Below are 27,777 nucleotides of genomic sequence, written 5' to 3' on the forward strand. Positions count from 1 at the left end.
GCTGTCACGGTGTGTTCGCTGGCCGCCTGCCTTACGGGCACGACTATGGCAGTAGGGTCACGAGTGCCTCAGGGGCAGCGGTGCAGGAGGGCAGGCTGGTGCCATCTCCTGGGCTGAGCCCGTGTCCCCCGCTCCCCGCCACGGGGGCCCTGCCGCTCCGTCCCCGCTGCAGCTGCGGCGCCGAGCGCATCCCCGCCGGCAGCCGGCCCTCGCTTCTCGCTTCCCGCTTCCCGCGCCGGCCCGGCCGGGAGGAGGAGCAGGAGGAGGCGCGGAGCCCTCCGCCCCCTGCGGCGGAGCGGGCCCGGCGTTAGGACCCGGCGGCGGCGGCTGGGCGGTGCGGGGCCGGGGCCGGGGCCAGGGCCGTGAGGGGCGGGGGAGCCGTGCCGCCGCCACCGCCTCCTGCTCTCCCTCTTCTTCCTCCCGCAGCCACCCCTGCCCGTCGAGGCAGCGCTCCCAGGCTTCTCCGGGGCGCTCGGCATGAGGAGGATCAGGGCTAATGCCATCGCCATCCTGACTGTCGCCTGGATCTTGGGCACTTTCTACTACTTATGGCAGGACAACAAGCCCCGCTCGGCGGCTGCCGGCAGGTCCGCCGGAGGCGGTAGCGGCGGCGCCCGGAGCGGGCAGAGGGCGGCCGGCAGGCTGGAGCTGCGCCGGGAGGAGAGGACCATCCCCCTCATCGTGAGTGAGCGGCGGCCCCGGCATCCCGTCCTGCCGCGGCGGGGAGGATGCTCGGGGAGGGAGCCGCCGCCGCGGCGGGGTACGCCGGCGGAGGGCTGCGCTTTGCCTTCGGGTTGCTTTCTGTTTATTTTAGCATTCGTGCTTGTCACCATGGCAGCCGCTACTCGGGGAGCAGGGTGGGCACTCTCGGGGGAATAGAGTAATGCCGTGGGTAAAGTGTTTGCGAGTTGTCTCCGCCGCTCTCAGCCCGTGCTCTGCTCCTCCGGCTCAGAGCGGCTGCCCTTGGCCGGGGAAAAAGGCGGGTGAAGCAGCTGGAAGGTTTTTAGTTCGCGTTCAGAAGGTGCTCACATACAGATACGCACGCACACACGCATGTGTGTGCTTTCCCGTCAGGACCAGCTGAGAGCCATGACCTCTCACAAGCCTTTCCTCCGGCCAGCTGGGCTCCGAGCACCGGGCCGGGGGGATGCGAGTGACTGGACAAGCTGGTACCAGCCTCTGCCCCTCCGCTTGGCTGCCCGATGAGACTTCAGCCTCTTTCAAACCAGAGGCAGCGGTCTGAGGCGGGCTCACGCTGGGGTTTGGGCAGGGAGATGGCGGGAGCCCCCAGGGCTCCATTCCTAACCTGAGGAGTGGTAGCAGTGCCCTGATGTGCTACTTCAGTTTTGTTGAAAGCATCACACTCTGCCGTCCTTGGGTATCTGTGGGCTCAGTAGGGGGATAAAATCGAGGTCCTGACTTGAGGATGATGAGGACCTTTCTGCTCTGTCCGTGGGAGTGATTTGTCCTCCCTTCAGCCTGTATAATAGCATCAATAAAGCTCTCCCAACTCTAGGCAATCGCTTCATAAAAAATAAATCAGCTCCTGGAGCAAGAAGTGGCCCAGCAATACCATTCCCAGGAGTGATCCAGCTGAAGCTGTTCGGGAGCTGCACTGTGTGTCACTCTTTGGCTGCGAATCCATTTGTCAGCTGGTCATGCACACATGGAAGCGAACAAAAGCAGCAGCCCGGTCAGAGTCGAGCAGGGGCCAGGCGCCAGGGCTGCCCGCCTCCCTCCTTGGCTGGCACTGGGAGGTTTTGGCCTGTGTCTCGCTTTTTTTCACCTGTAAAGCGGACATGGGAAGTGTTTATAGGTGTTTGGGAAGCCCCGTGAATGTTTGGAAAATGCTGTCAGAGCAGTCCCAGCCCTCAGGCAGCAGGGTGGAAACTCTTTAGCTGAGCCCCTTGGCCATTGCTTGCAGCTGCTGAAACTCAAAAGTCAAAGCTTGGACACAGCACTTCTGTTATTTGCTGCTCACTAGGGCTGGGGGCTGCCGGCAGTTCAGGCTGCCCTGCTTTGGACCCTTTATGTAGCAGGAAATGAGCACGGTGAGGAGCTCTGTGCGAGTGCTGCTGTTGTTGAAGCCCTTTGGGTACGCTGGGAAATGCTCTTAGGCTGGCCAGGGCTGAGTTGAACAGAGGATTTAGAGCACTCCTGCTTTTTTGATTCCACCTTAGTGGCAGAGGAAGCTGCCCCTGAGTCTCTGATTTCTTGTGTGAGCTTGCACATGCTGGTGTAGCAGTTTTATTTCTCTGTTCCCCCGCTTATCCCTTCTGGTTTTTTATAGCATTTACTTTACTCCCTCTCAGAGGGCTTGTGAGGTTACATGAATCCATATCTTCTGCCAAGCACCTTAAAATCCTCACGAGGAGGATGCTGTGGCAGTGCCACACGTGATTATATTGCTGCTGTTTGGGGGGGCAGTATTTGCTCATGGCTAACCACAAAGCCTCTCCTTGCAAGATACACCGCCTTGCAACAGCCACTCCAAATTGGTCCTGCTCTCAAAACCGTGTAAATCATTCCAGCACTGCTCCATGCCTGAAATCCCGTAGCAAGGAAAAATAATCATCCTTTGCATCTCAAGTCCCTCTGTAACTGGGGTCCCAGGATGGGCCAGCCCTCGCACTAGGGCTTTCAGTAGCAGCTGAGATGAAGAAGCACCCTCTCCTTATGCACCTGGTAGTGGGACATGGTGGAAATTTCACATCCTGACCTGCCATGATGTATTTGGATAGAGAAGGAAACAGGAAGGATTTGTGGTGTTTGGGTTTTCCCTCATGCATGCAGGTTTCCCAAGGGTTTGGCGGGTTGCTGTGAGAGGCAAGGTGGTAAAACGCAGTGTGTGTGCTCGTGTAACTATGCAGTGCTCTGGCTGGGGGGAGCCGAACAGGCTTAGCAGTGATGTGCACAACGAGCTGTCCCAGCCTTGGCCCCTGCCTGCACTGCTGGGGCAGAAGCAGGGAAGTGACTGCGTGTGGGCACAGGGCCAGAAGGTTGGTGGAGGTCTGGGGACAGTGCTGTCCCTCAGGGTGGCATCTAGCAGGGTCTGAGAACGGGGTCTCGTGGTCTGATCTGTGTGAGTGAGCCTGAGGGCTGCTCAGGCCAGTGCAGTAGCTGTGCACACTGTCCTCAGCTTGTCCCCAGCACAGCACAGGAAATGTGCCAGTTCTGTTGCCCCACTGGTGAAATAGCAAACCTAGAGAAGCAGCTGTCCTTTGGCAGTGCAGAGCCCTCAACCCCGAGTTCATTCCCCTTGAAGTCAGATTATTTGAATTAATGTACGATGGCGGTCATGTATGAGGGGAAGCGTGCTTGTGCTCTGCATGCTTCTCTATCCCTTGGCTTTCTGCAGAGCCACTGAGACAAGCTGCCCATTTTGATCCAGCTTCTGGTTTCCTCTGCTCTGCATGAGTGATGATGTTGGAGTTCAGGTTTGGGCTCATCTGCAAATAAGGGTGACTCATGTGACTTATGGGTCTCTGGAAAAATATTTTTTCAGTTTTCTAAAATTGGCTGCTTTTCTGTCTGGGAAAAAGAAAAAAGTTTTTTTTTTTTTTTGGGTGAGTGAGTCCAAGAGTCCTGCTCTTGCATCTATGCTATGACATTTCAAATCCTGGGCAACTGCAAGTGTATTGCATAGGTTTAAAAACTGAAGTGCTTTTCGGGCTTTTGTTTTTCTTCTTTATTCTCTCTTAATGTGAAGAATAAAAATCGTCTCAGGTAAACACTGTAGTCAATTGCAAGTCGCAGCTTGAAACTGTTTTTTGTTTGTTGACCTCATATTTGTTAGCACAACTTTGAACTTAAAACCTGGATGTCTGATTCCTGGAGTCAGCAGGGAAATCTTTGAATATTTAAGCTGAGGCATGGAGCTGTCAGAGATCAGTGTCCCAGAAACAGCTCGTGCATTAATAGTGATCCTACAGATATGTATTTTATAGATAGAAATCTTGACATGTGGCCTCTCTGCAATAGGCTCTTCACAAACAGGCTGTAGAGGTGCTTGAGATGAAAATTCAGATATTGGCAAATGGCAGGGCTCACTTGGTGACAAGACAAGCCCCTGCATGCTTCTCGTTCCACCTACCACGGAGGGTAAAAGCACAAGTGAGTACTACACTCCTAGAAATGCATTTTTTCTCTGGAGCACAGGAGAGTTTCATATTGATTAGAAGGAGCCCTAAGACCTCTGACAGTTAGCTTGTGTGTTTTTGGAAGATGAGCTTCCTCCCTGGACTCTCTTCTGTCTCTTCTAGGCAAAAGGTTGTTTCCTGTTTCCAGGAAATTTCCAAAGGCCAGAAGCTGTGCTGTGTGTCTTTAGAAGAGCTTTGGCATCATTCCTGCACTATGTCCAGGTGGTTAATTGTTCACCCCGTGCTGCGTATCTGCTTTAGTATGGCACTGATGGGCAAAGCCCAGGGCTCTGTTCTTCCCTGTCTAAAGACTGCAGCATGGGAGGCTCGCCCAGCACACTTGTGTCCCAGTGAAGAGAGCAGGGCCAGTGCTGCAGCGTGGGCAAGGCTTGTTAGTGAGAGGGAGGGTTGGTAGGCAGCTTTGAAAGAGAAATTTTTCTGTTGGCTGACTGTGAGCTGAGGGTAGGAGTATTTTCTCCTGTTCCCTAGTCAAAAGCAGGATGTGCGGTTGCCCACAGGGTTCTCCAGCTTGCTGACTTCTCTGGGGTGCCAGGGAAGCAGCAACATGCCTGGAAGGTGGAGATAAAAGTATCATTATTTAAATGCTCGGAATTGTGTTAGGCTGATGCCCTGTTGCTCTATGATGCCTCTTATCTTTCTAAATTGCTCTTTGGATTTTGGTATATGGTCTCTTGTCTTCGTCCTGCCACCTTTTGTGTCCTGTGTAGTTGCTCTGTGAGCCCACTGCAGCCGGTTTGGCAGTGGAGAGCCCTGTAGTGTAATGCTGGCTCAGGTGACCTGAGCTCAGCCCTCCTGGCTGCTCCCTAGCTCTGTGCTCTGCCATGTAAAATGAGCACGGAGGAGATGAGACAAGGCATCCTTTTTCCTTGTAGCTAAGGGTTTCTAAATGCTCTGCAAACATCACTGAACTGTGTGTCACCTGTGGTGAGACAGCAAGCAGGAGACTCCACTGGGACGCTTGGCTCAGAACAGGTGGTGTGTGTAGGCAGAGAACAAGTTGGCGAGGAAAGATGTCAATTGTTTAATTCCCACATCTTGTTTAGCCAGAAGATAGGCAGTGGCTGGGCTTTACCTGCTTCTCTGAATTGCCCAACTTGCACATTTAGCCATGCTTGTATTTGCCACCAAGTAAGACCACGCTGATATACGCTCTTCAAACCCTGGAACACCTAGTTAACAGCACACTGCTGCTTTTGTTTTGTGTTGCCTTTGTCTTCTGGGTATCTGAACCCCTCAGAGCAGGTGCTGGCTGATGTTCACTGCGCATTCATGAATGATTTTATTCTCGTCCCTTCATCACATTTCCTCTGTGTGCAGCTCTCAGAGGATGCTGTTTTCCTCACAACTGGGAAAGGATGCAATTTTAATGGTTTGCTAAATGATACCATTTTTCAGGGACCTGCATCCCATGAGGCTCCGGCATGTGTGCCTCCCTGGAGGCAGGTCTTGTAGCCTCAGGCATGTAACTCTGGCAACTGAGGTGGATCCTAAATAAATAAAAAAAACCTAACAAACACAGCAAGAGGAGGATCAGCACTATTTCCTTGCATTGGCATATTGTCAAGCTTAATTTCATTACATGCTGTGCTATGAAGAGAAAAGGCCTAATTTTTAATGAGGTGCCACCGCTCATTCCAGCAGCTTCCTTACCATTTTACTCCAAGCAGGTTGGTCCCTCTTGAGTCTCCTGCCTTTTGGGGCAAGGATCACGCATATGGCCCTGTAGGTTTCTTTCTGCTCTTATGCTGAGTGTCTGTGTTTGAGTTTGCACACCTGTGGACAGAGCACGGGAGGCTCTGTGGTCTCCCCAGGGTCTCCCCAGGGCTGCCTGTAAGCCAGACCCTGTAAGCCAGACCCTGTAAGCCAGACCCCTGCCTGTAAGCCAGACCCCCGTGGCTGCAGCAGCAGCAGCAGCACGCCCTGAGGCCAGGAAGGTAAGGCTCACACCTTGGTGAGCAAACCAGTGAAGCTGCCACGTTCAACAGCTCACTAAATGCTCTTGTTTTCTTAAAACATCTTCCTTTCAAGTCAAACGAAAAGTGGAGGAAACTTCATCTCTCTGTCCTACCATCCTGCAAAGCAGCTCTGCTCCCTGTGGCTCTGCAGGTATCTGGGGTGTTGGAAATGAGATAGAAAAGAACCTGCCAGTTGCCGGGTTTGCCTGTGCTGTTCGGCCTGGCCCATTCCACTGCCAAAATCCAGCACCTGCCTGGCTTTTCCCAGCACCTGTATGGCCTCTGCTCTGCCCGGTTTGTATCAGGGTGGGGGACACAGCCCTTAATGCTCGGGGTTTTGTGACAGCCATTCATGCTGAGGCCAGCATGATTTTTTTTTTTATTTTTTTTTTTAATCTCTGTGGCATCTCTCATATGGTACATGGGGCCTGTGCCAGCTCCCTGGGAAAGGATGACTTGGTAACTTTTTCTCTAAGGGTATTACTGCAAGAGGAAGATTCAGTGACAGCTTGATGGCGTAATGTTTTATTTAAAGTGTTTATGTTTGAAAACTGGGGGAATGGCTGCTGTTTGCCTAAATGGCAGAAAATTATTTTATTTTTAATTTGTCCCAGTGGCCCTTGTGATGCATTAAAATAAAATAAAAATGAAAGAAATTGTTCACAATAGTGATGTTAATAAAATCCAGCTGGCAGCACTGGCCTTAATTGTTAATCAAAATGATGCTGTAGCTGCAGTGAGGTAGCCGGGCTTGGGGAGCGTGGTGGTCTGGGCAGCCTGGGAGAGTGTGTAGAAGTGAGGGGAGGGCCAGTGCAGTGCTCCTGAACATGATTTATTTTACTAGAGCCTTTTCTTTAAATCAGTGGGTGAAGCAGTTGCAAGTTTTAGTGAGCTGAAGCATTCTTTAGTATGCAGCTGCTTCCTCAGTTAGATCTTTGCATATACAAAACTGTCTCAAGATTTAAAACCTAAAAATTTAGCGGTGTTGCTGGAAACAGAAAGCTTTGATAGATATCTCACAGGTTGCTGTTTGCCACAGTGAAACTTGGTCCAGACACTTCATCCCAAGTCTGGCAGGGTGAGAGTCACTTAAAAGGCAGGGGGAAATGTTTTGTTTCTGTGGCACTGAACTGGGACCGCCCATTTTGGAGCACTGAAAACTGATTTAATTCTGCAGAGCACAAAGGCAATGAAACAAACAGAGGCAAATGTGCTGGGGATGAAGCACTTGGGGCAGCAGGGGACCCTGGCTCACCTGTGCATTGTCTCACATCTGCAGGGGAAGCCCCAGGGCAGAGCCCAGCAAACTGGGATCTCTTGCTCTTCCTTGGCTCCCCATAGAATGCCAGCTGGTTGTTCCTATTCCATGTGCAAGTCCCAGGACCTTGCTTTCTCCTTCCTGTTTTGCTCGTGTGTGCTGCTCTCCTGTGCTGCTCCAGCCCTGTCTGCCAGCTCCTGCAGTAGGCTTGTGGGCTCCTTGGGGTTGTCCTGTCAGCTGGCACTGCTGGCACTCTGTCCAGTGCCAAGTGCAGAGGCCATGATCCACAGCACATCCCATACTCTTGCATTAAGATTGAACCACAGTGAGACCTGTGGAGTGGGAGCTGAGCTGCCTTATTGACTGAGCTGAACTCATCTTCCTTTCAGGCTCCATATGCCTCTGTTTCCCCAAAGTCTAAAATGAAAATTTTATCTAGTTCACAGGACTTTTGGGCAGCTTAGCTTGCAAGTTTTGTGAAGGGCAGGAGATGAGAGAGGTAACCTTAGCAAAACATCCTTGAGTTCTCCCTTTGTATGCCCTCTGAACAAGGAACGGGATTAGCAGAAATGTAGCAGGTCAGGGCCCATCTGCAGCAAGAGGAAGGTGTTGAAGGCATGGCACGAGCTGCTTCATGCACTGAACAACAGGATTTGTTAGAAAAGGCTGTGCATTACCCACTGCTGTCTTTTGCTGTGTCTTTACAAGCACATATTCTTGCAACTAATAAAAGTGATGAAGGACTGCAGGTGGACTGTCCGCTTCAAATTTCCATGTCCCAGTTGTGTTTGGGGCTGTGGAGACAAGCAAAAAAGAATATAGTGTTCTCTTGGGTCCTATCTCTGCAGAGAAATTACCCATGTTGTGATGTGCTTTGAGCATAAGGGTAATTTCTCAGTGTTGGTAGAGACCAGGGTTTTGATGGGCAGCTGCACGCTCCCTTTGGCGCTACTTTCTTTTGCTTTCTTGAGAGGCATTGTCCCTGCAGAGACCTGCCTCAGCCACCTCTGCAGTGCCACTGCAGGTCCCTGTCCCTGTCCCTGTGCCCCAGGATGGGAATGAAGCTGTCATGTGAGGCTGCCCCTGGGCTGGGAAGCTGTTTTGGCTGGTGAGATGATGCTTGGTTGGCCTGCATGGTGGAGCTGAAGAGTTGACTTTGCAGTTCAGGCTCCAAGGCTGCCATGGTGGGCTGGGGCAGTGCTCTAACGTCTGACTGTCCCAGCATGGTCACTGATGACACTCAGCTAAAGCTGTAGAAAATTATCTGCTTTAACCTCTTCTTTTCAATTCTCCCACTTCACAAATTTTTCATCTTGTAAGCTGTAATATTATCTTTTTGAGGAGGTTTTGTTTAACAGCAGCAAAGAGAGAAAGCACCTGTGCTGAAATCTGTATCAGACATTTTATGGGCCTGTGAGGAAAAAAAGGACTATTTTTCTTGCCTTTATTGTTTTGGATAACTGCCCTGAAACGGCTAGGGCTTGGCTGGAAAAGTGCTTCTAACCAATGAAAGTGTCTTCAGAGGTTCTCTGAAAAAAATCTTTCTGCAGGACAAAATTGGAAAAATAAAGCTTGTTTGCCTGCTGAGTGCCCTGAACAAAGTATTTGGTGCCAGAGAGTGTCATGCCCAGTAATGCCATGCTGTAACTTTGTGCCTTTTGGTACCAAGTAGGCAGTAAAAAGTGTAATGATTATGGAAGAGTGTATAAGAGCTGCAAAAAGCAGTGCAGCTCCTTGGGTAACTGGTCAGTTAGTCTCAGGGTACAGGAATCTGGATACAGTGGCAGTGCAAATAGGAGCCATCACATCCACACAATGAAATTGAAATAATTGTTTGCTTCCTATGTAGTTCCCTGTAGTCTTTTGAAATTGTAAAAAATAATGGTAAAGTATTAGAGTTAAAAACTGTGAATGGTGCAAGTGCTCACTGCCAAGTCCTGCTGTGTGTTTCCCAGGTGCTGTAATATGCATGTCATTTTTGGTGGATTTTTTTTTTCTTTGTACCTTTCAGTGAGATTGATTCAGATCTGGTTGGGTGGTGTAGAGGGATGTAAGAAATAAAGATAGTGCAGAATGTAAAAAAATAAAGAATGTAAGAAAGTAAAGACTATAAGAAGATAAAGACAGTGCAGAAGGCAGTCTCACACCTGAGGAGTTGCAGCTGTACTAATCACCAAAGATTAGGAACAGGCCTGCCCTTAATAGGCCACAGCTGTGTCCAATGGGAAGACAAGTGCTACAAAAGAGTGGCTTAGCTGGGTGAGGTGGAAGTTGGAGTTTGTTGGTTGTGCTGTGATGAAGAAGGAGTTAGTGCTGTGAGGAGCTGTCCATGAGGAATCACCAAGAAGGTATGGAACTTTTGCAATTAAGATGACAACAAGTGTGCTAGGAATTATCAGCCACCAGGCTGCTGATGGAGTAAGCTGTGTTTGTCTCCCAACCTTCTGAAATGTCTCCATTTAGCTAAACTGCCTGTTTTATGCCTAAAGGTAGGAAACAGCCTCTCACAATGACCTTGAGGGGTTGGCAGGAGCACTGAGAAACAGGTAGGAGCATAGCCCCATTTCTGGCCTAGGGATGCTCAGTTGCCACATCCCTGTTGGTGCTTCACTTGCAGAGCTGGCTCCTCTGTCAGGGCCAGGCAGGGGTGAGCACATGGGTGTTTCTCTCATTGCTCAGGTGCAGGGTGGTGTTTATACTGAGCTTGGGTTGGCAGCAGAAGGATGGATGCTCTGCAATGAGGTAACCCTTTCAAAAATTCTCTTGGAACAAATCTGAATGAACTTGGCATCTGTTTGTATCCTCCCTGTGTTTGGTTGTGCCGTGCCTTGGAATGCCACATTGCTGTGCCATGCCTGCTAGCTGAGTGGCCCCATGGGACATTTCAGGGTATTTCCAGTCTGTGCTGGGAAAACTGGACCATGCTGGCTGGGCAGCCCAAAAGAAATTTTGGGAAGGGTTGGGAAATCAGCATTCTATCAGGACTAGCTGTGTATCTGTCAGGCCAGGCAGTGATGAGATGAGGTCAAGTGAGGTCTGGCCTTGGAGAAGCTGCCCGAGCACCTATCAAAAGCTACCTTTGGCTGAGTGTGAAAGGATTTTAAGTGAGCAGTTGGACTGCTGGCTCAGGTCAGGTCCTTGAACAGACATCCATCTCATGCTGCATGTTACGTGAGCCACGAGGAGGTGGCTAACAGTGAAAGCAAACACTGTCCTTACAGCACAGGATATAGATGGAGTCACATCAGGTAACAGGAAAAGTCTGCTGGTCTGCCTGCATCCTTATAGCATTATTAAAATTATGCATTGCAAATTATTAAAAGTTATGATTTGTAAATTATTTACTCATTTATTTTCTTGGGCCTAGAGCCTCATTTTCAGGAAAGACATGTTAGAGTTGAAAGGAAACATGGTGGGGTGATACAAATAATTGTGTGTGGCAGGGCAAATGTGAAATACAGATTATGGCCACATTCTTCTCTCTGCTGCCGTTCAGCTGTTAATTGTGCATCACTGCCCTGGGTGGCTGGTACCTTTGCTACCCTTTGTATCTGTGACTCAGAAGGGCTACCTGGGTGCTTCTGCCACACCCCCATGGGTTTGGATGCACCAGACATGGCATGGCACTGTCATGGCAGTAGCGTTCTCTTGCCCACTGCCAGCATCCTTGGGGCAGTGGGCCTCCATTGGCACTGAGGAATTGGAGGGGACAGTGTTCTGTGAGGACCTTCTGAGAGACATTTGATGTGTGCAAAGCTGAGCCCTTTAAATCTTGATGCCCTAGTTAACGGGGATTTAGTCCTTCCAACCTGTCACAGTCCATCTCATTTTTCCCCCTCTTTCCTTTTAGTTAGAGGATTAAAATTGTCGCATTGAGCTTAAAGCGGATTGGAATGCTCTGTATTTTTCTTCTGCTTTTGCCCAATAGCTCCTAAGAGACATCATAAAGAATGGCCAAGAATGGATAAACAGGTATTAACACCACTGCAAGTGCTGAAGAAAAGGTGAGAAAACTCCCCCCACTCTGTTGTGCCTGCATTAATGCAGGGTCTGAGCAGGGTGCTGGTCACCTCCTGGGCTGTGGCAGCTGCCCCACACACTGGCATTGCTCTGTGTCTGCAGATGGCCTGGGGACAGAGGCATGGACTTGGGCACACAGCTGGGCAGGACCAGCAGCTGCAGGGTGTATGGGTGTATGAAGGGATTCTTCTGTACCACAGATGATGTGAAAGGCTCCCCAGTTCACCAGTGTACAAGAGGAACTTGCTCCTGCCAGTGGGCTGCATGTTCAGAAACCCCAGTACACAGTTCTGCACAGGTCCTTCATCTTGACTTCAGCAGAATACAAGATCTAAACTTTAAGTGAACAATCCTGACTTGTTTTTTGGAGGGGACAGGAGGGAGGGGTATGGCTGGGTGGTGCTGTTTCACCCTTCAAGAATACTTGAAAGTGTTACGGAGTAGAAATGCAGGGTGACCATTTGGATTCCCTAGTTTGTGTAGCAGTCAACCTAAGAACTTGGGAAATAATGCTGCACATGGTATTTATTAAATGTCCAGGAAATTGCTAAACTAAGCCTTGTGACAGAGTCATAAAGACTAGGCAAATTTTGAGTATCCACAATACATCATCAATTTTCTTGTCCAGCTTTCTGGTGGTACTTTTATAGTTCTGCTAGAAATACACCTCCCACTGCTGCACCTAATTTGCTGGCCCTGTGCAGAACTTAAAGTGGGGTCTTCACCATTCTCTGTGGCAAAGACAGCCAAGAAGCATGTTGCCAGAAGGTTATTTTGAATCATTAGAGGCAATGTGTATCTTTGTGGTCTTGAGTAGGTGAGTTGAATTTGAATGGAAAATACTTCCACTGAGGTCAGAATTTGCTTTAAATATTCCGTTCAATATTTTTTTCCCAAGGTAAATTTCTGTATCACTCTCCTATATTTGAAAGGGGTAAATTTAGATGCATTTTGATCAGTGCCTGTCAGCTGGGACCCATCTGAGTCAGATGCTGCCTATCCTGGGGTGGGCTCAGCAGCTGTGCAACCAGATCTGCACTGGGTTTGGCATGGGGGTGACTCCAGCCATTACCTGGAACTGCTTGGCAGGAGCTGGGTGAGGGTTGGCAGGGTACTGAGGCTTTCAGGTGCAAAGGACATATATGGAGAGAAGCTGTTCTCTATGAAAACTCCTTTTCCCTGCCCTAGGTGTAACTCTGTGTACCAGGGGAGTGCACAGCTCACAGCTGCATGTGTGTCTCTGTAGCAGGTTCTTTCTGTATGTGGGGGACTTGTTTGGGGCCCTTCTGTGAAGAGAGAGTGAGATAGGGAGACTAGTTGAGTAATTAAACCATTAGGGGCTGCCACAAGCCTGCTTGGAGTCACCAGTTGCCTTGCCATCTTTTTTCAAGCAATTTGCATGTAAGAGTTGTGTGAGATCTCCCATTTGTCTTGCTCCTATCCCAGACCTCACACAAGGCCAGTAGTATGGGTGCTTCCTGTTTATCTGCAGATCTCTTTGGCTGTCCAGGCTGCAGGCTCTTCTGTGCAAACATGAACAGAAAAGACAGCTTCTGTCCTGGAGGTTATAACCTCTGGACATGACTGAGATAAAGAGTTGGGAATAGATGGCATTCTTTCCCCCATTCCCCTGATGGAGAGCTGACATTAAGCCTTGAGCTCTGCTGAAAGGAAACAAAGCATTATTCAGAACTGCTCACCTCTGGTTATTAACTCTGATGAAAATACCAGTGAAGCTAAGACAGCTTGGATATTAATTGTGTACCAACACATATTCAATGAATTTGCTACTGGCTTCCAGTTACTACCCCACAGACAATTAAAGGTTTGTCCTGTTCTAGCTCCTATTGTGACTGGCCACCCCTCATTACATTGTGCATTGATAATATATTTGGGCCACCTCCCCACCTGCTGTAATTTCTGTGACCAGTGGTGGGTTGGCACCTAAAACCACTTTGCCACATAATGTATGTAACCTGAATGGGCTGGGACACCTTGGGAGAAACAAATTTGGCGTGTGTCTGGAGCGAACATTTTGGGAAATCCCCTTTTAGATTACCTCAGTTTCCTCAAATGCCAACTTGGGTTTTGGTGTGCATTTATTTCTGCATGTTCATTTTGAGGGAAGAAGTAGCATTTGAGAATAAGCTGCTAAGACACGAGACAGGTTAGAAAAAACTTCCTGGTGATGTGTAAATGTTAATCATTAAACCTGTTTCCACGTAGCACCATGACTTCCCATAATGATTAACTTCCTCCCCAGGCTGTACTGGAGTAAATCTCGGGGTGTTTGCTGAGCTCTGGAAGCTGACTTCAGCTTCTCCCACCTCAGTCCAACTGCTGAATGGTGTTGAAGCACTCCTTAACTGGCTGGAGTGGTGAACAGCAGGGCTCCTTGGGGCTGATGGTGCTTCTTCATTCTGAATTCTGCTTTTGAAGACTTACGTTCCCAACTTTATCAGGGTAAAGTGAGGTTCTCCGTGCTACATTGTTTTCAATGCCAAATGACATCTGTAACCACGTGCTTAAACCAGTGTTCTGTGTAAATTGCTTTTGTGAGTGGAAAATACACTGTAATGCTTTTAATCATTCTCTCTGCAGAAAAAAAGTGTTCATCAGGGAATATGTTCCTGGAGTTTGCAGCATGCACTCATTTATTGTCTTGCTGCCCTATTCTTTGTGCAGACAGATAGAACTGAGTGCTGGATGCTGAAATTCTTGTATGCCTGGTTGGTGGCATGTGGCATGAGTTGTCATGGGCACTACCATCTGACTGGGCATGTGGCCTTTTCCCCACAGGTTATTAATAGTCAAATGCAAGTACAGCAACATTGTCTACTTTTGTAGGAGCAGAATTTTACATGGGTGAATTTAGCTGATTGTTCTCATTTTCCTTCAGATAGGAGTCTGAATGTCAGACATCTGCTGCTGCCACTGCTGACCCAGCTTTGTGCTGAGAAGGCGTACTTGGCTAGTTCAGGCTCCAGCAGTGTGGACAACATCAGCTGGAAGATAAAAAGTTACAAATGGCAGGCCAGGCCTTTACACCGTTGTTTTGGCGAGTGATATTGGGTCATATTGCCAATAATTCTGTAAAGCAGGCAGGGAAAACTTGGCAGTCTAAGTGTGGGGCCCCAGGGTACAGCCTGTACCTGGGCTGGATAACCCATGCTGTGCTGGAGAGCCCTTCTCCTGATGAGAGGGGTGAGGAGTAATGTTTCTAGGTCAGAAGCAATATGCTACCTCGAGAAAGCTCCTAACAAGCACAAGCAATGCAACATCCTTTGGTATGTCTGTCCTGTTTAACACAGACTTGCTGTTGCTTCTTGCATATTTGCCATGGTGCTATTGGGTAGTGGGACAGAATTGGTTCTGCAGAATTGATTTTTCAGTGTGGCTCTGCAATGTAAGCAGAAATGGGCTCTTTGGACTTATTAAGGGAAAATATGGCCAAAATAGACCAAAAGCCTGATGATCTAGAAGAAATGCCTTTGCTCCTGAAAAGGGTGAGTAGAAAATCACCACTTGTTTGGTAGTGCCATCCGACTCTCTACAGGCTGTGCTTCCTGTAGAACTATGTACAATTCTCCTGCCAGTTCAGTACCTCCAGTGTTACCAAAGAGTGTGTGAAAAACAACTGCATGGGAATGTCTCTGATGTTAGAGGGCAGCTCAGCTGTCTGTTCTCAGGACAGACACCAAGTCTGGCAAGGAGGAAGGTATTTATACTGTGCTTTAGTAAGTGTTGACCTGAAAGAACTTGTCACTCTGCATTTCCCAAAAGCATGTTTTAAAACAACTCCGTTAGCTTTAATGAAATTGATTTGGTACATTTCTGAGAGTGTGATGGCAATATTCTCCTTGATTTACTGAACTAGCTTTCTGAATTGGAGGAGTTTGCTTGGTGCTTCCTTGGGATGAGAAAGATATATAAAGAATTTTGGAGTGCAGGACTTTTTTTTTGTCTTTGTGTTCTCCTAGTATAGAGAAAGTGTGGAAGTGTTAAAATATATTTAAAACAATTTCAATACATTTTAAATATTTGAATGTTTTCTGAAATCTAGATTCTTAATATTGCCTTAAAATGATTGCAGCCTCCCTGCAGATGCTGACTGCTTCCTGCAGAAATGGCACCATGGCTCCTGGAGCTCCTGGCTTGCTTTGGGAGGTACAAAAACCATCTGATTGCTCTTCTTTCCCCCTGCCCCATTAAATAGGTTGCCAATATAGGATGTAGTAAGCACAATGCTATGGTTTTATCTATATTTGTCTATATTGAGCTAGATTGGAACCAGTGTCTGGAACCAGCAGGAAAGATTATCTGAGGATGCTGGGGTTACAGAGTAGAATTCAATGTGACTGGGCTGGAGCTGGCTGCCCTTTAAAGATCTGTGGTTTGGGAAGAGAGGATTGCTGTTAGAGAGGCCTGTCTGTTACTTCAGAGGTAATTTAACAGCATGCCTTCCATTCAGGCAAGGGAAATGCTATCAGTGGATTTTTTCCTATTGTATTAAATGACCTATCTGTATGTCATGGCCTAATTGTGTTACCCCAGAGAGCACTGGATAGAGGATGATTTTCCTTGGAAGTTTTCTTTGCTGCATTAGAAGGGGACTGCTCCCATCTGATTCAGCTGCTAGGCAGCCACATTTCTCTCTGCTGGTCAATAAACAGAAACTGTGGTTTTATGCACCAGAAGCTGGGGTACTGGCTGCTGTAGTTATGACTTAATTGCTTCTGTCAGATTAGTTAGGGCTTGGATTTTGCATCAAGCTAGGCTCCATCCACTAGAGATGTACACGTTGAAAGCAAATCCATATATTTACATTAAACAGATTTGTAGTGGCATCTGTTCTGCCCAATGGTTTTTACAGGGAAAACAGCCCACAGACAATAAGACTGAAACACTTCAATTGGTACTTTCAGTAATAAACATTTTTTGCATTGACAGGTCATGTGCACTTGACTCTTCAGAAATGTGGTAAGTGTTTAAGCATCTTCTTTTACAGATCAAGAGTCTGAAGGAGGCTCAGAAAGGTTAAAGTCTTGATTTACACTGATTGCTCAGGCTCCATTGACTTTCTCTTTGAATGTCTTTCCTGCTGGGCATTCAACTGACATCCCCTTCCTTGGAGCTTCAGTGCATGTTTAAATAGCCGTGGCTCTTCTGCAGGGAAGGCAGGGGTAACAAGGAAAATTCAAGTGAATATACCCTGCTGATGCACAGTGCCAGCATGCTTTGCCCCCTGTGGATGATGCCTCTCCTCACTGGGTGTCTTTAGGAGGCAGCATTGAGAGTGCTCAGGTCTCTCTTTGCAGGTGGGACATCTTGCAATGCTGTGAGGTGAAATGGCTCAAATGAGGCAGACAGTAAGGAGCTGTCCAGGAATGGTTCACTGGCTCCTGCCTGACAGAGGGAAAATTGTCCCTGTGATTTATGCTTACCTAGCTATGCAATTGAATTTTATCCTTGAACTTGGTTTTTTGTTCAGACAAAATCCCTCATATGAAACACATGCCATTTGCACAGGGTTCTTAATTAGAAGAATTCATCATAAACATGGGCATCTTGTTATCATGTCAGGGGATAAAGATTAATCACATCCTCAGAAATTCCTCAGAAATGTCTGTTGTTGTTTACTATTTCTACATCCTTTCAATCCTTGATGTCTGCTGAAAGATGAGGTTCCTTATGGTATTGCTGTGCTCCCATTATTATGCTTTTAATTAGCTAATGAACTAGTGACTTTTGAATTGAGGCAGTTTCCACAAAGCTTGCTATCTGTTGATCAGCAAATGCTTAAAACTTGCATATTCAAAAATATCTAGATCTGCAGGGATGAAAGGGAAAAATCACAGCATGTTGAAATCTTTAACAGCTGCCCTCTCATAAAACATCTATGTGCTTTTCTGCCACTAGAAAGGAAGGGATAGAGTGCAAGAAAATAATTTGCTATGATAATTTAAAAATTAACAGCTTGGCCTGGGGTACATCTTGCATCCTGCTTTTTCTCTCTGCCCTCCCTCAGGTGGCCATTTTGGAAGAATTCAAAGAAGAGAAAGTCCATTGTCTGTGCAAAGTTCAGAGAATTAGAGGTTCAAAATAGCTTATTAGGTTCTTCTACGTGAAATCCCTAGCTTCCATCACCAGGGATTAATTGCTTACCTTCAGGTTTTGAAAGGTCTGTGTCTTTTGCAGAGAATAAAGCAAGAACATCTTGCAGGCTGCCAAGCACATCAGCCTCATTGAAATGTTTGCTGGGGGTGCAGCGGAGCCTTCGTCCTAAGCTAGGAACTGTTGGACTACTGCAGAATTGATTTTTGGTGGGTTTTTTAGCCAATAACCCCCATTTATCTCCTTGGGGGAATTTTCTTTTAGCTGGTTTTTCTCCTTGCTTCCTCTCCAGATGGATATCATGGTATTAACAGATGGCGAAGGAGAAACGTTTCCTTCCCTGACTAAAAAGGAAGTGTACGTATGGAAGCTGTCTCAGACGTGAGTTTTGAGCCCTTTTCTAACTTGGCAAAGACTTTGCCCTCAGCCCTGGAGCCTCGAGGGCCAGTGTGGCAGGCAGAGGCAGATGGGGAAGCCCACATAGGCGGCTTACAGGGGAATGGAGTAAGTGTGTTTTGAGAAGGCCAGTGTTGTGGCAGGTGGGCTCACTCGTACTGTACTGGGCCAAATCTCACTCTGGCTCTCTCAGTATGTCAAAGCTGGTATTTTCAGCTGTGTCTGTCCTTTAAGCATAACAGCTAGGTCAATGTTTTTAATGAAGACCTGCTCTTCAGTGGCTGCTGGAAGCAGTTAATTAAGTAAAATACTGTGGGTTTTACACAAGCAAGGCCTTTTGGGTGAAGGACTTGTGTAGCTCTGGAAGTAGATGTTTGATGAAGCCATTTTGTGCTTTGCAGTTTTCCCTTTAAGCTGAGATGGAAAGGGAGTGTTCATCATTTCTCAAGGGCACTGCAAGACATGACTGCAGTCTTGTGAACGTCACTGATTGCGTCCTCTAAAAGATCTTTCTGGGAGCACACAAATGGTAGAAATGGTAGACAAGTGTGATGGCTTGCTGGAAGTGAGAATATTTGATTTGAGAGCCTGCAGACAAGCTCCTCTTGCTCTGAGAAGGCACTAACCTTATATTTTGCTCTGCAGGTTAGGATAAGCAACTATGCCATTCTGCTAGATTTTGCCAGGTGCTGGTAGGGACACTGCTAGAATGGTTGTGAAATGCAGGAGAAACTAGTCTTACCAAGACATCCCTCCATCTGTCTGCAAATAATGCCTGTTTCCTTGTCCCTGGGTACTGCCTCCCCTTTAGGCTGTGAGAGAGGCAGAGGCTGAGCCAGTGCAGTCCCATACCTGCAGGAGATGTGGGCCCTGCTATGTCTAGAGACAGAGGTCATCTTCCAGTAGCTGGGCTAAGAAGATGTAGGGGGATAGAATATATGAAAGTAAAGATAGTGTAGAAAGTAATCTTACTCCTAAGGAGTTGCAGCTGGGCCAATTATCAAGGATTAGGAACAGGCCTGACTTTAACAGGCCACAGCTGTAACCAATGAGAAGAGTGCTATGAAAGAGTGGGGTGGCTGGGTGAGAAGGGAACTGGAGTCAGTGGCTGCTTTGTGAAGAAGAAAGAGTCAGTGCTCTGAGGAGCTGCCCTGAGAAACACCAAGAAGGTATGAAACTTTTGTGATAAGGAGACAACAGTATGGAACCCCTGCAACAAGATGATGGCAGAAGACACTGAGGGATGTTAGTAGTATTTGGAAGCAGTGTGGGGGGGAAACAGGAGAAGCAAAAGCCAGGTTATCTCTACCAGATGCCAGCTGTGGTCCCTGAGGAAACCTATTTTTGCTCTGTTGCCATGATGTTTGTACTCAAGGTTAAAGCACTTGGGTGGAGGTGAAGACACCATTCTAGTAATGTTTTGCTTCAGGTGTGTTGACTGCAAAGAAAATTCCTGTTGTTAGCCTGGTATTAACATTGGGGTATGAGAGGGATGATGTCTGTTCCTTGCCTGGTAACATGAAAGTATGCAGTGAAGGGTAACATAGTCATTATTAATTAAAAGAAGTTGAGGGAGTTTTCCCTCACTTACTGCTTCGCACAGGTTAACACAATGCTCTGGGAAGAGCTTGAAGGGATGAATGTGTGTAGGAGAACAGAGGGTGGGGGTGGGTGCTTTTCCTATATATGGTTTTCCCACTTGCTGCTTCCCTATGAAATGTATCAGTCATTTGGAAATTGGTTCTGGCAATATTGCTCTCTATGTTATAAGAGGAGGAGTCTGTTAAGGGCATAACTGATGAGTGAGGGAGTAAGTGTAGGATCTTTCATCTGTGAAGATGTTACCAGCTTAGAGATGGCCGTTTGCTGGGGCAGTTGCTGCACCCCCAGCTCCAGCTGAGCACTGAGTGGAGGACAGGGTAGAAAGGTGCCAGTTGTACTAGCAGCTCTCAGTTCAGCTCCAAGGACAGCTGGAGCAGCCTTGCCTTGCTGGGAATATCCTGCAGTTTGAGCCGCTGGCCTAAAAGGCTGCACAACTCAGGAAGAATATTAACCTGTAGATAGAAAAGTGTGACAGCCTCTGACTCAGAGCATCTAAGTGACGTGGGATCTAAGGACGAGCTTACAGGGGGCCTGGCAGGATGGATAAAGAAAACTAATTTGGAGGGGAAGTACATTGCAAGTAGCAAGATAGGACCAGCTTTGTTTTCTTTTGCTTTTCCGCTTGGGTCTAGATTGCAGAGAACAGCAGGTATTTAACATTCCTGTACATCTTCCTCACTTTCAGATGAGGAAAAAAGGAACAATTTTTTTTAGGAAACCAAAGATAAGGCTACATTCACAGTTTCTGAACTGAATTGTATGGGAGATTTGTGCATGTTATTTGTGTCTGTATGTACTGAAAGCCTTGAGGTTCTTGTTGCAGATATTTTTTTCCAGTACAGAGGCTTTTTATCATCTTTGTACTTACTTTCCTGTTTTGTTCAAAGTACTAATTCAGTTCTGTAGTTTCTCCTACTTTTTGAGTGCTACAAACAAAATACTGGCAAGAAATTTGGACACCTGAGCAAAACCACTGGAGATCAGAATGCCTCCCTGTATTTACCAAAAGAATTGACATACCTAAAAAGATGCCAAATCTGATCAATTTCTGGTTGGCTGATAGACTTTCATCTCTGTCAAGCAGAGGTTTGTCTTGAATACCTTTCATTTAAAAGCTCCAGAGGTATCCTGCAGAAATGGATGGTGGAGCAAGCAGCTCTGGGACCTAACTGCCTTCCTTCCTCTCCAGCTTCTCTTGTCTTGGGCACTGGTAAGCAGGATTTGAGGCATCCAAGAGCTGGGGACAAGCCAGGTTACCCTCCTGAGTGTGAGCTTGCTCAAGATGTGATCCCTCACACATATATCCTTTAATAAAGTCACCAGTGGCTTGCAGTGGGTAGACCCCTCTTTAGCTGGAGGTGATCTCTGAGCCTTGCAGCAGAGGCCCCAGCAGCAAAACCAATGAAACACTTTCAACTCCATTGATTAAAATTACAATAAATGAGCATTTACTCGTGATTGCTATGAGAGATGCCTCTGCCCGTGAGATTTTAATGGCTTTTTTTAGTGTTCCCAAGTTAATCAACTCCTTGAGATAGGTATCTTTTCTCTTGACACCTATCAGCATGTCTTAGGCCTGGCACAGTAGGATTTGAACTGTTGACACTGCTTAATGCAGAGACATAAATTGCTATTGCATTGCCTTCACCACGGTGCATGGTCCGTGTCAATTGTCTCTCTCAAAGGCAGCCATTTCTGAAGCATTCTTTCTCATATTACAGTTTTGCATTTAATGAGAAAAATCACTTTTCTGCAATGAGAAACATGATTTCTTCCTTAATCTCTGACTAAAGATCAATGAACTTTTGAAAGATACCTTTCTGCTGTCTTCCAATGAAATTATTAATTTTCTTGTTCTGCATGAGTGACAGATACCTATCAGTTCCAGGCCTTTCGTGTTGCAGTACAAACCTGTGCTGCCTGTGTTTAAGGAATGATTCTTCATTTGCAGGAGCAGTCCCAGGCAGTCACCTTCTGTGAACTGGCATACAGATGTGGGTTGTGTGCAGTCCAAGTGCATCAGCAAGACAGGTGTGCAAAAATTGTTCCATTTTATGATGGACATTCCTCACAACAGGTTTGATGGTGGGAGACAATTTTTTATTGTTTAACTTCACTGGTTTCTAATGAAGTGTGCCTCTAAGCTCTTCTGCTCTGCTAGCTTGGGGCATTGGTTGCTGAAGTGCCAGCTTTCCAAAATTACCCAAATGTACCAATTGTTTGACTCTTAAAAAAAGATGTAAGAAATCTGCTGACAAAAGAATGTATTTCTTTCTGCTTCTGGAAGGATTCTCCTGTGGGTGGCCTTGATTCTGAATATGACTACAGTTAGTTATATTTGAGGAGTAAATAGCTGTTAGTCAACTTTTTTTTGTCTTTTTCACATGCTTTGGAGTAGCCTGTAAATGGTATGCTGAAAAATAATTTCAAGCTGTTGTCCAAGCTGTGTGTTGATATGGCAGGCCTGGAAAACAGTCTTAGGATGGTCATTTTAAGGCTTCTGTAAATCACTACCAAGACCCAAAGTAAACTCTAGCATTGAAGGAAAAGTTGGCTTTATTTATTTGTGCTGGTCTTGTAAGCTGCTTTTGGCTGAGCTGTCTGAGGAAGAAGCTGAAAGTAGATGCTCCTAAGAATCTGATGGGTGTTCTGAGAAAGTTAATCACAAGAGCTCCCCAAGAGGTAAGAAGTGCAGTGATGTGGTGTTGATCAGCGTGGGTAGGAAGCAACACCGTGCTGGGTGCAGGCGTCAGAAACGGCTTTGGTGAATGAAGTGGGCAGAGCCCTGCAATCACCCTGGGGCTGAGGCAGGAGCTGAGCATCTCCTCTCAGCACCCTGCTCCCAGGCAGCAGGCTCTGCCACATCCACAGCACACTGTGAGGTTTCCTTCTCACATAACTGGGAACTGGCTCTGTGTGCGCTGGATAAGGACTTTGCTTTAAAAAACCCAAAAGCAACAAAACAAGCTAGAAAGTACTGTGGTATTGCTGTGGTAACAAACATCTAGAAATGCAGGCATATCTCTATATTAACTGTAGACTTGGACTTTATAGCCTGTGGCCTGGTGTTGCATATGCAATCAGAGGTAGAAATGTGCTGTAAAGGGAAACTGCAGCAGGTTTATGATACCTTAGGATCTTTCCAAACATGAGACCTACTGCTCCCTCTGCCTGAAGCAGGCTAGGAGCAGTTGCAGGCTGTTGGCGTGTGTCTGACTCTGCCTGTTTGCTACCCATCCAGGCAATGAGAGATGAGCAGCTAAATGCATTCTGGAGCACTGGAATATCCTGCAGTTTGAGTTTAAGAATAGCTTGAGTCTTTCATCTGACATTTGGAGGGCTTAGGCTAGTTGAAGGAAATGGGTATCATTTGCAGCACATTCAATGGCAGGCCTGGGAAAAGGCAAAGAGAGTTCAATTTCTTCCCTGGTGCGGTGCTTATTTGTGTGTGCAGTAGTTCTGGGTTTTGCTGTGTTTTCATTCTTGTTTTCCATTTTTCCACTGTTTTGGGCAGTGGCAAAATCCTACTAGAGGGAAGGTACCAGTAGCAGAGTATGTTGAGTTTCTGGCAGAGATGGAGCATGTCCTTCCACAGCATGCCTATGGCATGGGGTATCTTGGTAGTTTGGGTACATAGCCATTTTCCTGTCCACAAGCATCCAGTGGGAAATACTGCAGGATGGGGCAATAGATAAGGAGAAGGGAGGGAACTTCCAGAGTGGCAGTTCCAGAGGTCTAGGGGACACTGCTATAATTATAGAGGCTGATGTTAGAAGAAGAAAAGACCTGTCCTGAGCAGGCCTGGCTTTGAAGAGGAGACAAGACCTCAAAATGACAAAGACAATGAGAGAACTGGACTATCTCTCTTGTGAGGAAATGCTGAGAGAGCTGGACCTGCTCAGCCTCTAGAAGAGATGACTGAGAAGGGACCTTTTCATTCTTGAAGGGAGAGTGTCAGAGGGTGGAGCCAGGTGCTGCTCGATGGTGCTGAGCAATAGGACAAGAGGCAATGGGCTGGAAGTGATGCACCTAAGCATGAGGAGGAACTTCTGTCCTCTGTGGGTGACCATCCACATGAAACAGATTGCTCAAAGAGGTTGTGGAGGCTTCCTTTGTGCCGTCAGCAGCTTAAATACAACTGTGAACAGGACGGGACATCTGCAATCAGTCTCTAGAGCTTTTATTGTTTCAGCATCAGTCTAATTACACTGTTATGACAATAGAGAAGAAAGATGCTCTCAGCTCTCTGATCAAACAGAATGGAAAAACAAGAACCAGTTGGACACAATCCTGTGCCATGTGGATCTAGGATCACCCTGCTTGAGCTGGGAGGTTTGACCAGATCACCCACTATGATCCCTTCCAACTTTACCCATTCTGTGATTCTCTGAAAATGCTGCCTCCTAAAAAAGAGAACTCTGGTTTCCTGCATCCTCCCTAAGGGTGATCCTGCCAGGGTCCTAGCATGTATAAAGGAAGCTGCCTCTTGGAATGCAAAGACTTCTTTGGCTTAGTGCTGCTCTGGGTCCCCTTGGGACCAAGTTACAGGCCTGACTCTGATTTCAGGCTTCAAATTTTTTCAAGCTGCGCTGTGTGAGATATCAGTGGGGCCTTAGTCTGGACACTTTTGGCACACCATTTGTTTCTGTTGTACTTTTCCTCTGCTTCCCTGAAGTCATGTGTAGAGCTCCAGAGAGCTCAGTCTCCTGCATGAGGGCACACATTGGCATGTAATTATGTGCAGTCTTGCCAGTTAAAGCTTTTAGTGCACATGCATGATAGAAGTAGCTTTGTATTGACACTTACAATTCAGGATGGCCCTTTTTGTTGAGTGCCTAGCCCTACAACCTTAAATATGCCTTTTTTTATATTGGCTTGGGGAGGAAGGGACAAGAGAGAGAGCTGTAAGCTTATGAGTGACAGCTGTATAAAGAGCTGTATATATTAACAGATCATGAAGAGTGCTTCATCAGTACATCTTGCTTAAATATCTTAATTAGGGAGGAAGATTGAAGAATGCTATCCTGGCAGTTGGCTGGATTGTGAGTGGTGAATGCTACTGGGCATGAGAGCTAATGTTCACATTGTGGTTGCAGGGACCTCACTGGCAGCTGCCTTTGTGCTAATCAAAAACAATATTTGAACAGTTAAGTCTGTTTTGTTCAGTATAAGGTGCTGTGCTGAAGAGTGTTGCTCTTTATTGGGATTTGGGTGTGTTGCTGGTCCATCCACCTTCAACACTGGCAGAGAGAAACTGCCTGGAACAGGGTATGGAGATGAATACACTGCCTGTGTGCCATTGGTCCACAGCCTTGCCATGGTCAGGCTACAGAACACTTTTTACTTTCAACCAGCTTAGGTAAGAAATGCTTATTATAGACCGTGATGCAGAATTACAAGCTAATTTCTTTCTCATTAACCTTTTGTAATCTAGGGACAGGCTTCCTGCTCCATATCTATAACAGTCCTTTCAAGTTTTTGTGGGTTATCAGGGTTTGGAGGTTTTTTAAAGTTTATTTTGAGATATCTTTGATGCTTGAAACAACAGTTCTGCTTTTGGTTTTATGGGGTTTTTTTTTCAATCTACTTTGAACAAACCTCTCAGCACATTTCCTTTGTTCATGTTTGTTCATCGTCCATGTTCCCTTGTGGAGCCAGAAATGCTGAGACCCAACAAGAGCAAGCCAGAAATGTGAAGAATGTCTCAACTTTTTTTTCTGTTTGGGAGAAAAAGCTGTTTTATTTACTCCATACCTCAAAGAGGCTATTTTGCTTTTAATCTTTACATCACTACCACAACTTCCAGCTACAGATTTATACGTTATTTGTCTTCTGGGTAATGAATGCCATTTACAACATAGTTAAAATGGTTTCTAAAAATGAGCCATTTTCCAGAGCAAATAAAGAGTTGTAGGAAAGGGAACCTTAGTGTGCTAAGCAGTTTAATTTTAATAAAATTCTGAAAGATAGCAGGAAATTGAGTCCTCTCTGAGTACTCTGTGTTTTTCTCCCTGTTTGTATTTTTGTTGTGGCTGAAATTCTGCTGATGTCACTGACAATTTTACCGCTGAATTTAACTAGTAATTTACAATCACTCAGACTTTTACACTGTGTTTTTCTGAACACAAACAAAGCCTTTGTGCTTCATGCAGCTTTTTGTGGAGAGGAAAAAGCAGAACTCACTGAGCAGTGCTCATCCTCATGAGCAACCCTGCGGGTTTCATGGAGCTGTGACAGGACTGTGTTGTCATCTTATTGCAAAGGTCCCATTCCTTCTCAGTGATTTCTCATAGGCATCTCCTCACAGCACTGACAACTTCATCACAGTACAACCAACAAACTCCAGCTTTCTCCTCACCCAGCTAACCCACTCTTTTATATCACTCATCCTTATTAGACACAGCTGTGGCCTGTTAAGGGCAGGTCTGTTCCTGATCTTTGCTAATTAGTGCAGCTGCAACCCCTCAGGGGTGAGATTACCTTCTGCACCATCTTTATTTTCTTAGATTCTATCCCCCTACAGGACTGGGTGTGTCTATGTTTATTTTTCATTCATATTTAGGAAGGCTGCTGAAGGCCAGGGCAAAGTTCTTTGACCAATGGCTTTTTGGAGCTATTCTCTTTCTCTTTGGTGAAATTGGTCTGTGTGGTGGAAAATGCACCTGCCTGGTGCTCCTTAGGCTATGGGAGGTAAGTGAGGCTGTTGTGTTGCCCAGGACTGTGAGTGGAGATCATTCAGTCCTATTGGTTACACTCAGCTGTCATACTTTGGAAGAGGAGAATTTAAAAAAAGGTCAGATCTTGAGATGGGAAAACTGTCTTCTTGACAGTTTTGGTTATACTCATGCAACATCCTTGAGAAGCAAAGGTTAGGATCACAGCCCCAGCTATCAGAAACAGATACCCACATTTCTTGCTGTGACCTGTACATGAACTTTGAAAAGTGAAATCTTGCTCCAGAGTGGAAACTGCTGAGCTGCTGGATGTCCAGGAGAGGAGTCTGCTATGTTAGGAGTGCAGTTTTTGGGTGAGAGGGAAGTGGGACTTGTTTGTGTGACTGTGAGCTTTTTAAAAATTGAATTTGGGCAAAATGTCATTAGTTGAATATGTGAAGAAAAATGCCAGACAAACCTTTTCATAAATGAACTCAAAACCAGCAGCTTCCAAAATCTGCCTGATTGGATTTATGGTTAAGGCAGGCCAAAAGAAACTGCTATAGCCCAAGGTTTCTGTAGTGGTGTTACTGCTGACCACAAAACATTCAAACATTACTTGGTTTGAAAATCAAGTTCTGTATTCTTTACCTTCTGAGTTTTGAATTTCTAGATATCCACCTTTTTTGCTCTTGCAGCTTTGACAGGAGAAATTTATCCTATCCATAGAAAAGCTGTGAGTTGTCCTAACAACATAACCCAGGAGTTGTATCTTTACAAGATGTTCTAACAATACAGAACTTTGAGCACTGTGTGTGCAGAATCAGATGATGCCCTTTGTATTGGACAAGGATCGATTGAGTAATGGATTTTTTAAAATCCTCATTATCACTGACTTTGTTTTGCTGCAGTTTGCACCTGCAGAATGAGACAAGGGGCTGTGTGAGGGGCTGCAGCACTTGTGGATGGGTGGAACTTCCATGAGCAGTGGTTGTGGCAATATTATATATATTATATATATAATATCCTGAGTGTATTTTTGTGATGCTTCTGTGGTTCTGTTCTTCCTTATGTGCCCAGCTCTTTCCTGGTTGACAGTGACTAAATGGCAGAGCTGAGGGGCTATTGAGGGAGCCTCTATTATTAGTGTGATTGAAGTCTAGAATGACAGAGGCCTGCATAGCATAACACAGGTGTTTTTCATATTTGACAGGCATATATGAGCCCATTGTGTGATTCTTCATTGGTATGCATCCTTGATTAAATTTGCTGTTGGAGAGGTGAATTTAATGCCTTTGCAAATGGAGACCCAAACAGAAGCAGAGTGCAGCTCTGAGGGTTTTGTCAGTTCCCATTGATTGCTAAGTCCTGGAATTGGAGCAATGCAGTAACTGAAAAATTAATCAATTAAAATGGAATATCATTTGGTTCCTAAACAAAATGGCAATGGCCTGATAGTCTCAAATCTTCATGGATGAATAGGCAGTGAGTTTTTCCACTATTAGAAAACAATGTTGCATGCTGCAGGGCTGAATGCCTAGCAGAGATGTCTGAGTGAAGATGATCTTCTACAAAGGGACTCATTTTTGTAATAAATCATGGATGTATATGCACCATCA

The 27,777-nt window shown here is 46.3% G+C and overlaps 1 protein-coding gene across 4 annotated transcripts in view; it reads left to right on the forward strand.

Moving 5' to 3' along the window:
- The first annotated feature begins 359 nt into the window (after positions 1-359).
- GALNT16 (polypeptide N-acetylgalactosaminyltransferase 16) overlaps positions 360-27,777 on the forward strand; it is a 75,877-nt gene continuing 48,459 nt past the window's right edge. For 2 of the 4 annotated variants that reach the window (XM_064713745.1, XM_064713746.1), the window contains exon 1: positions 360-681. In XM_064713745.1, coding sequence (XP_064569815.1) covers positions 478-681 — 204 coding nt within the window. In that variant the 5' untranslated portion in view covers positions 360-477. Of the gene's footprint in view, positions 682-19,032; positions 19,073-21,458; positions 21,537-27,777 lie in introns of those variants that run through there. The other 2 variants (XM_064713748.1, XM_064713747.1) reach the window with 2 other exon arrangements.

This window comes from Zonotrichia leucophrys, chromosome 5 (genome assembly GCF_028769735.1).
Source record: "Zonotrichia leucophrys gambelii isolate GWCS_2022_RI chromosome 5, RI_Zleu_2.0, whole genome shotgun sequence".
Classification (NCBI taxonomy): Eukaryota; Metazoa; Chordata; class Aves; order Passeriformes; family Passerellidae; genus Zonotrichia; species Zonotrichia leucophrys.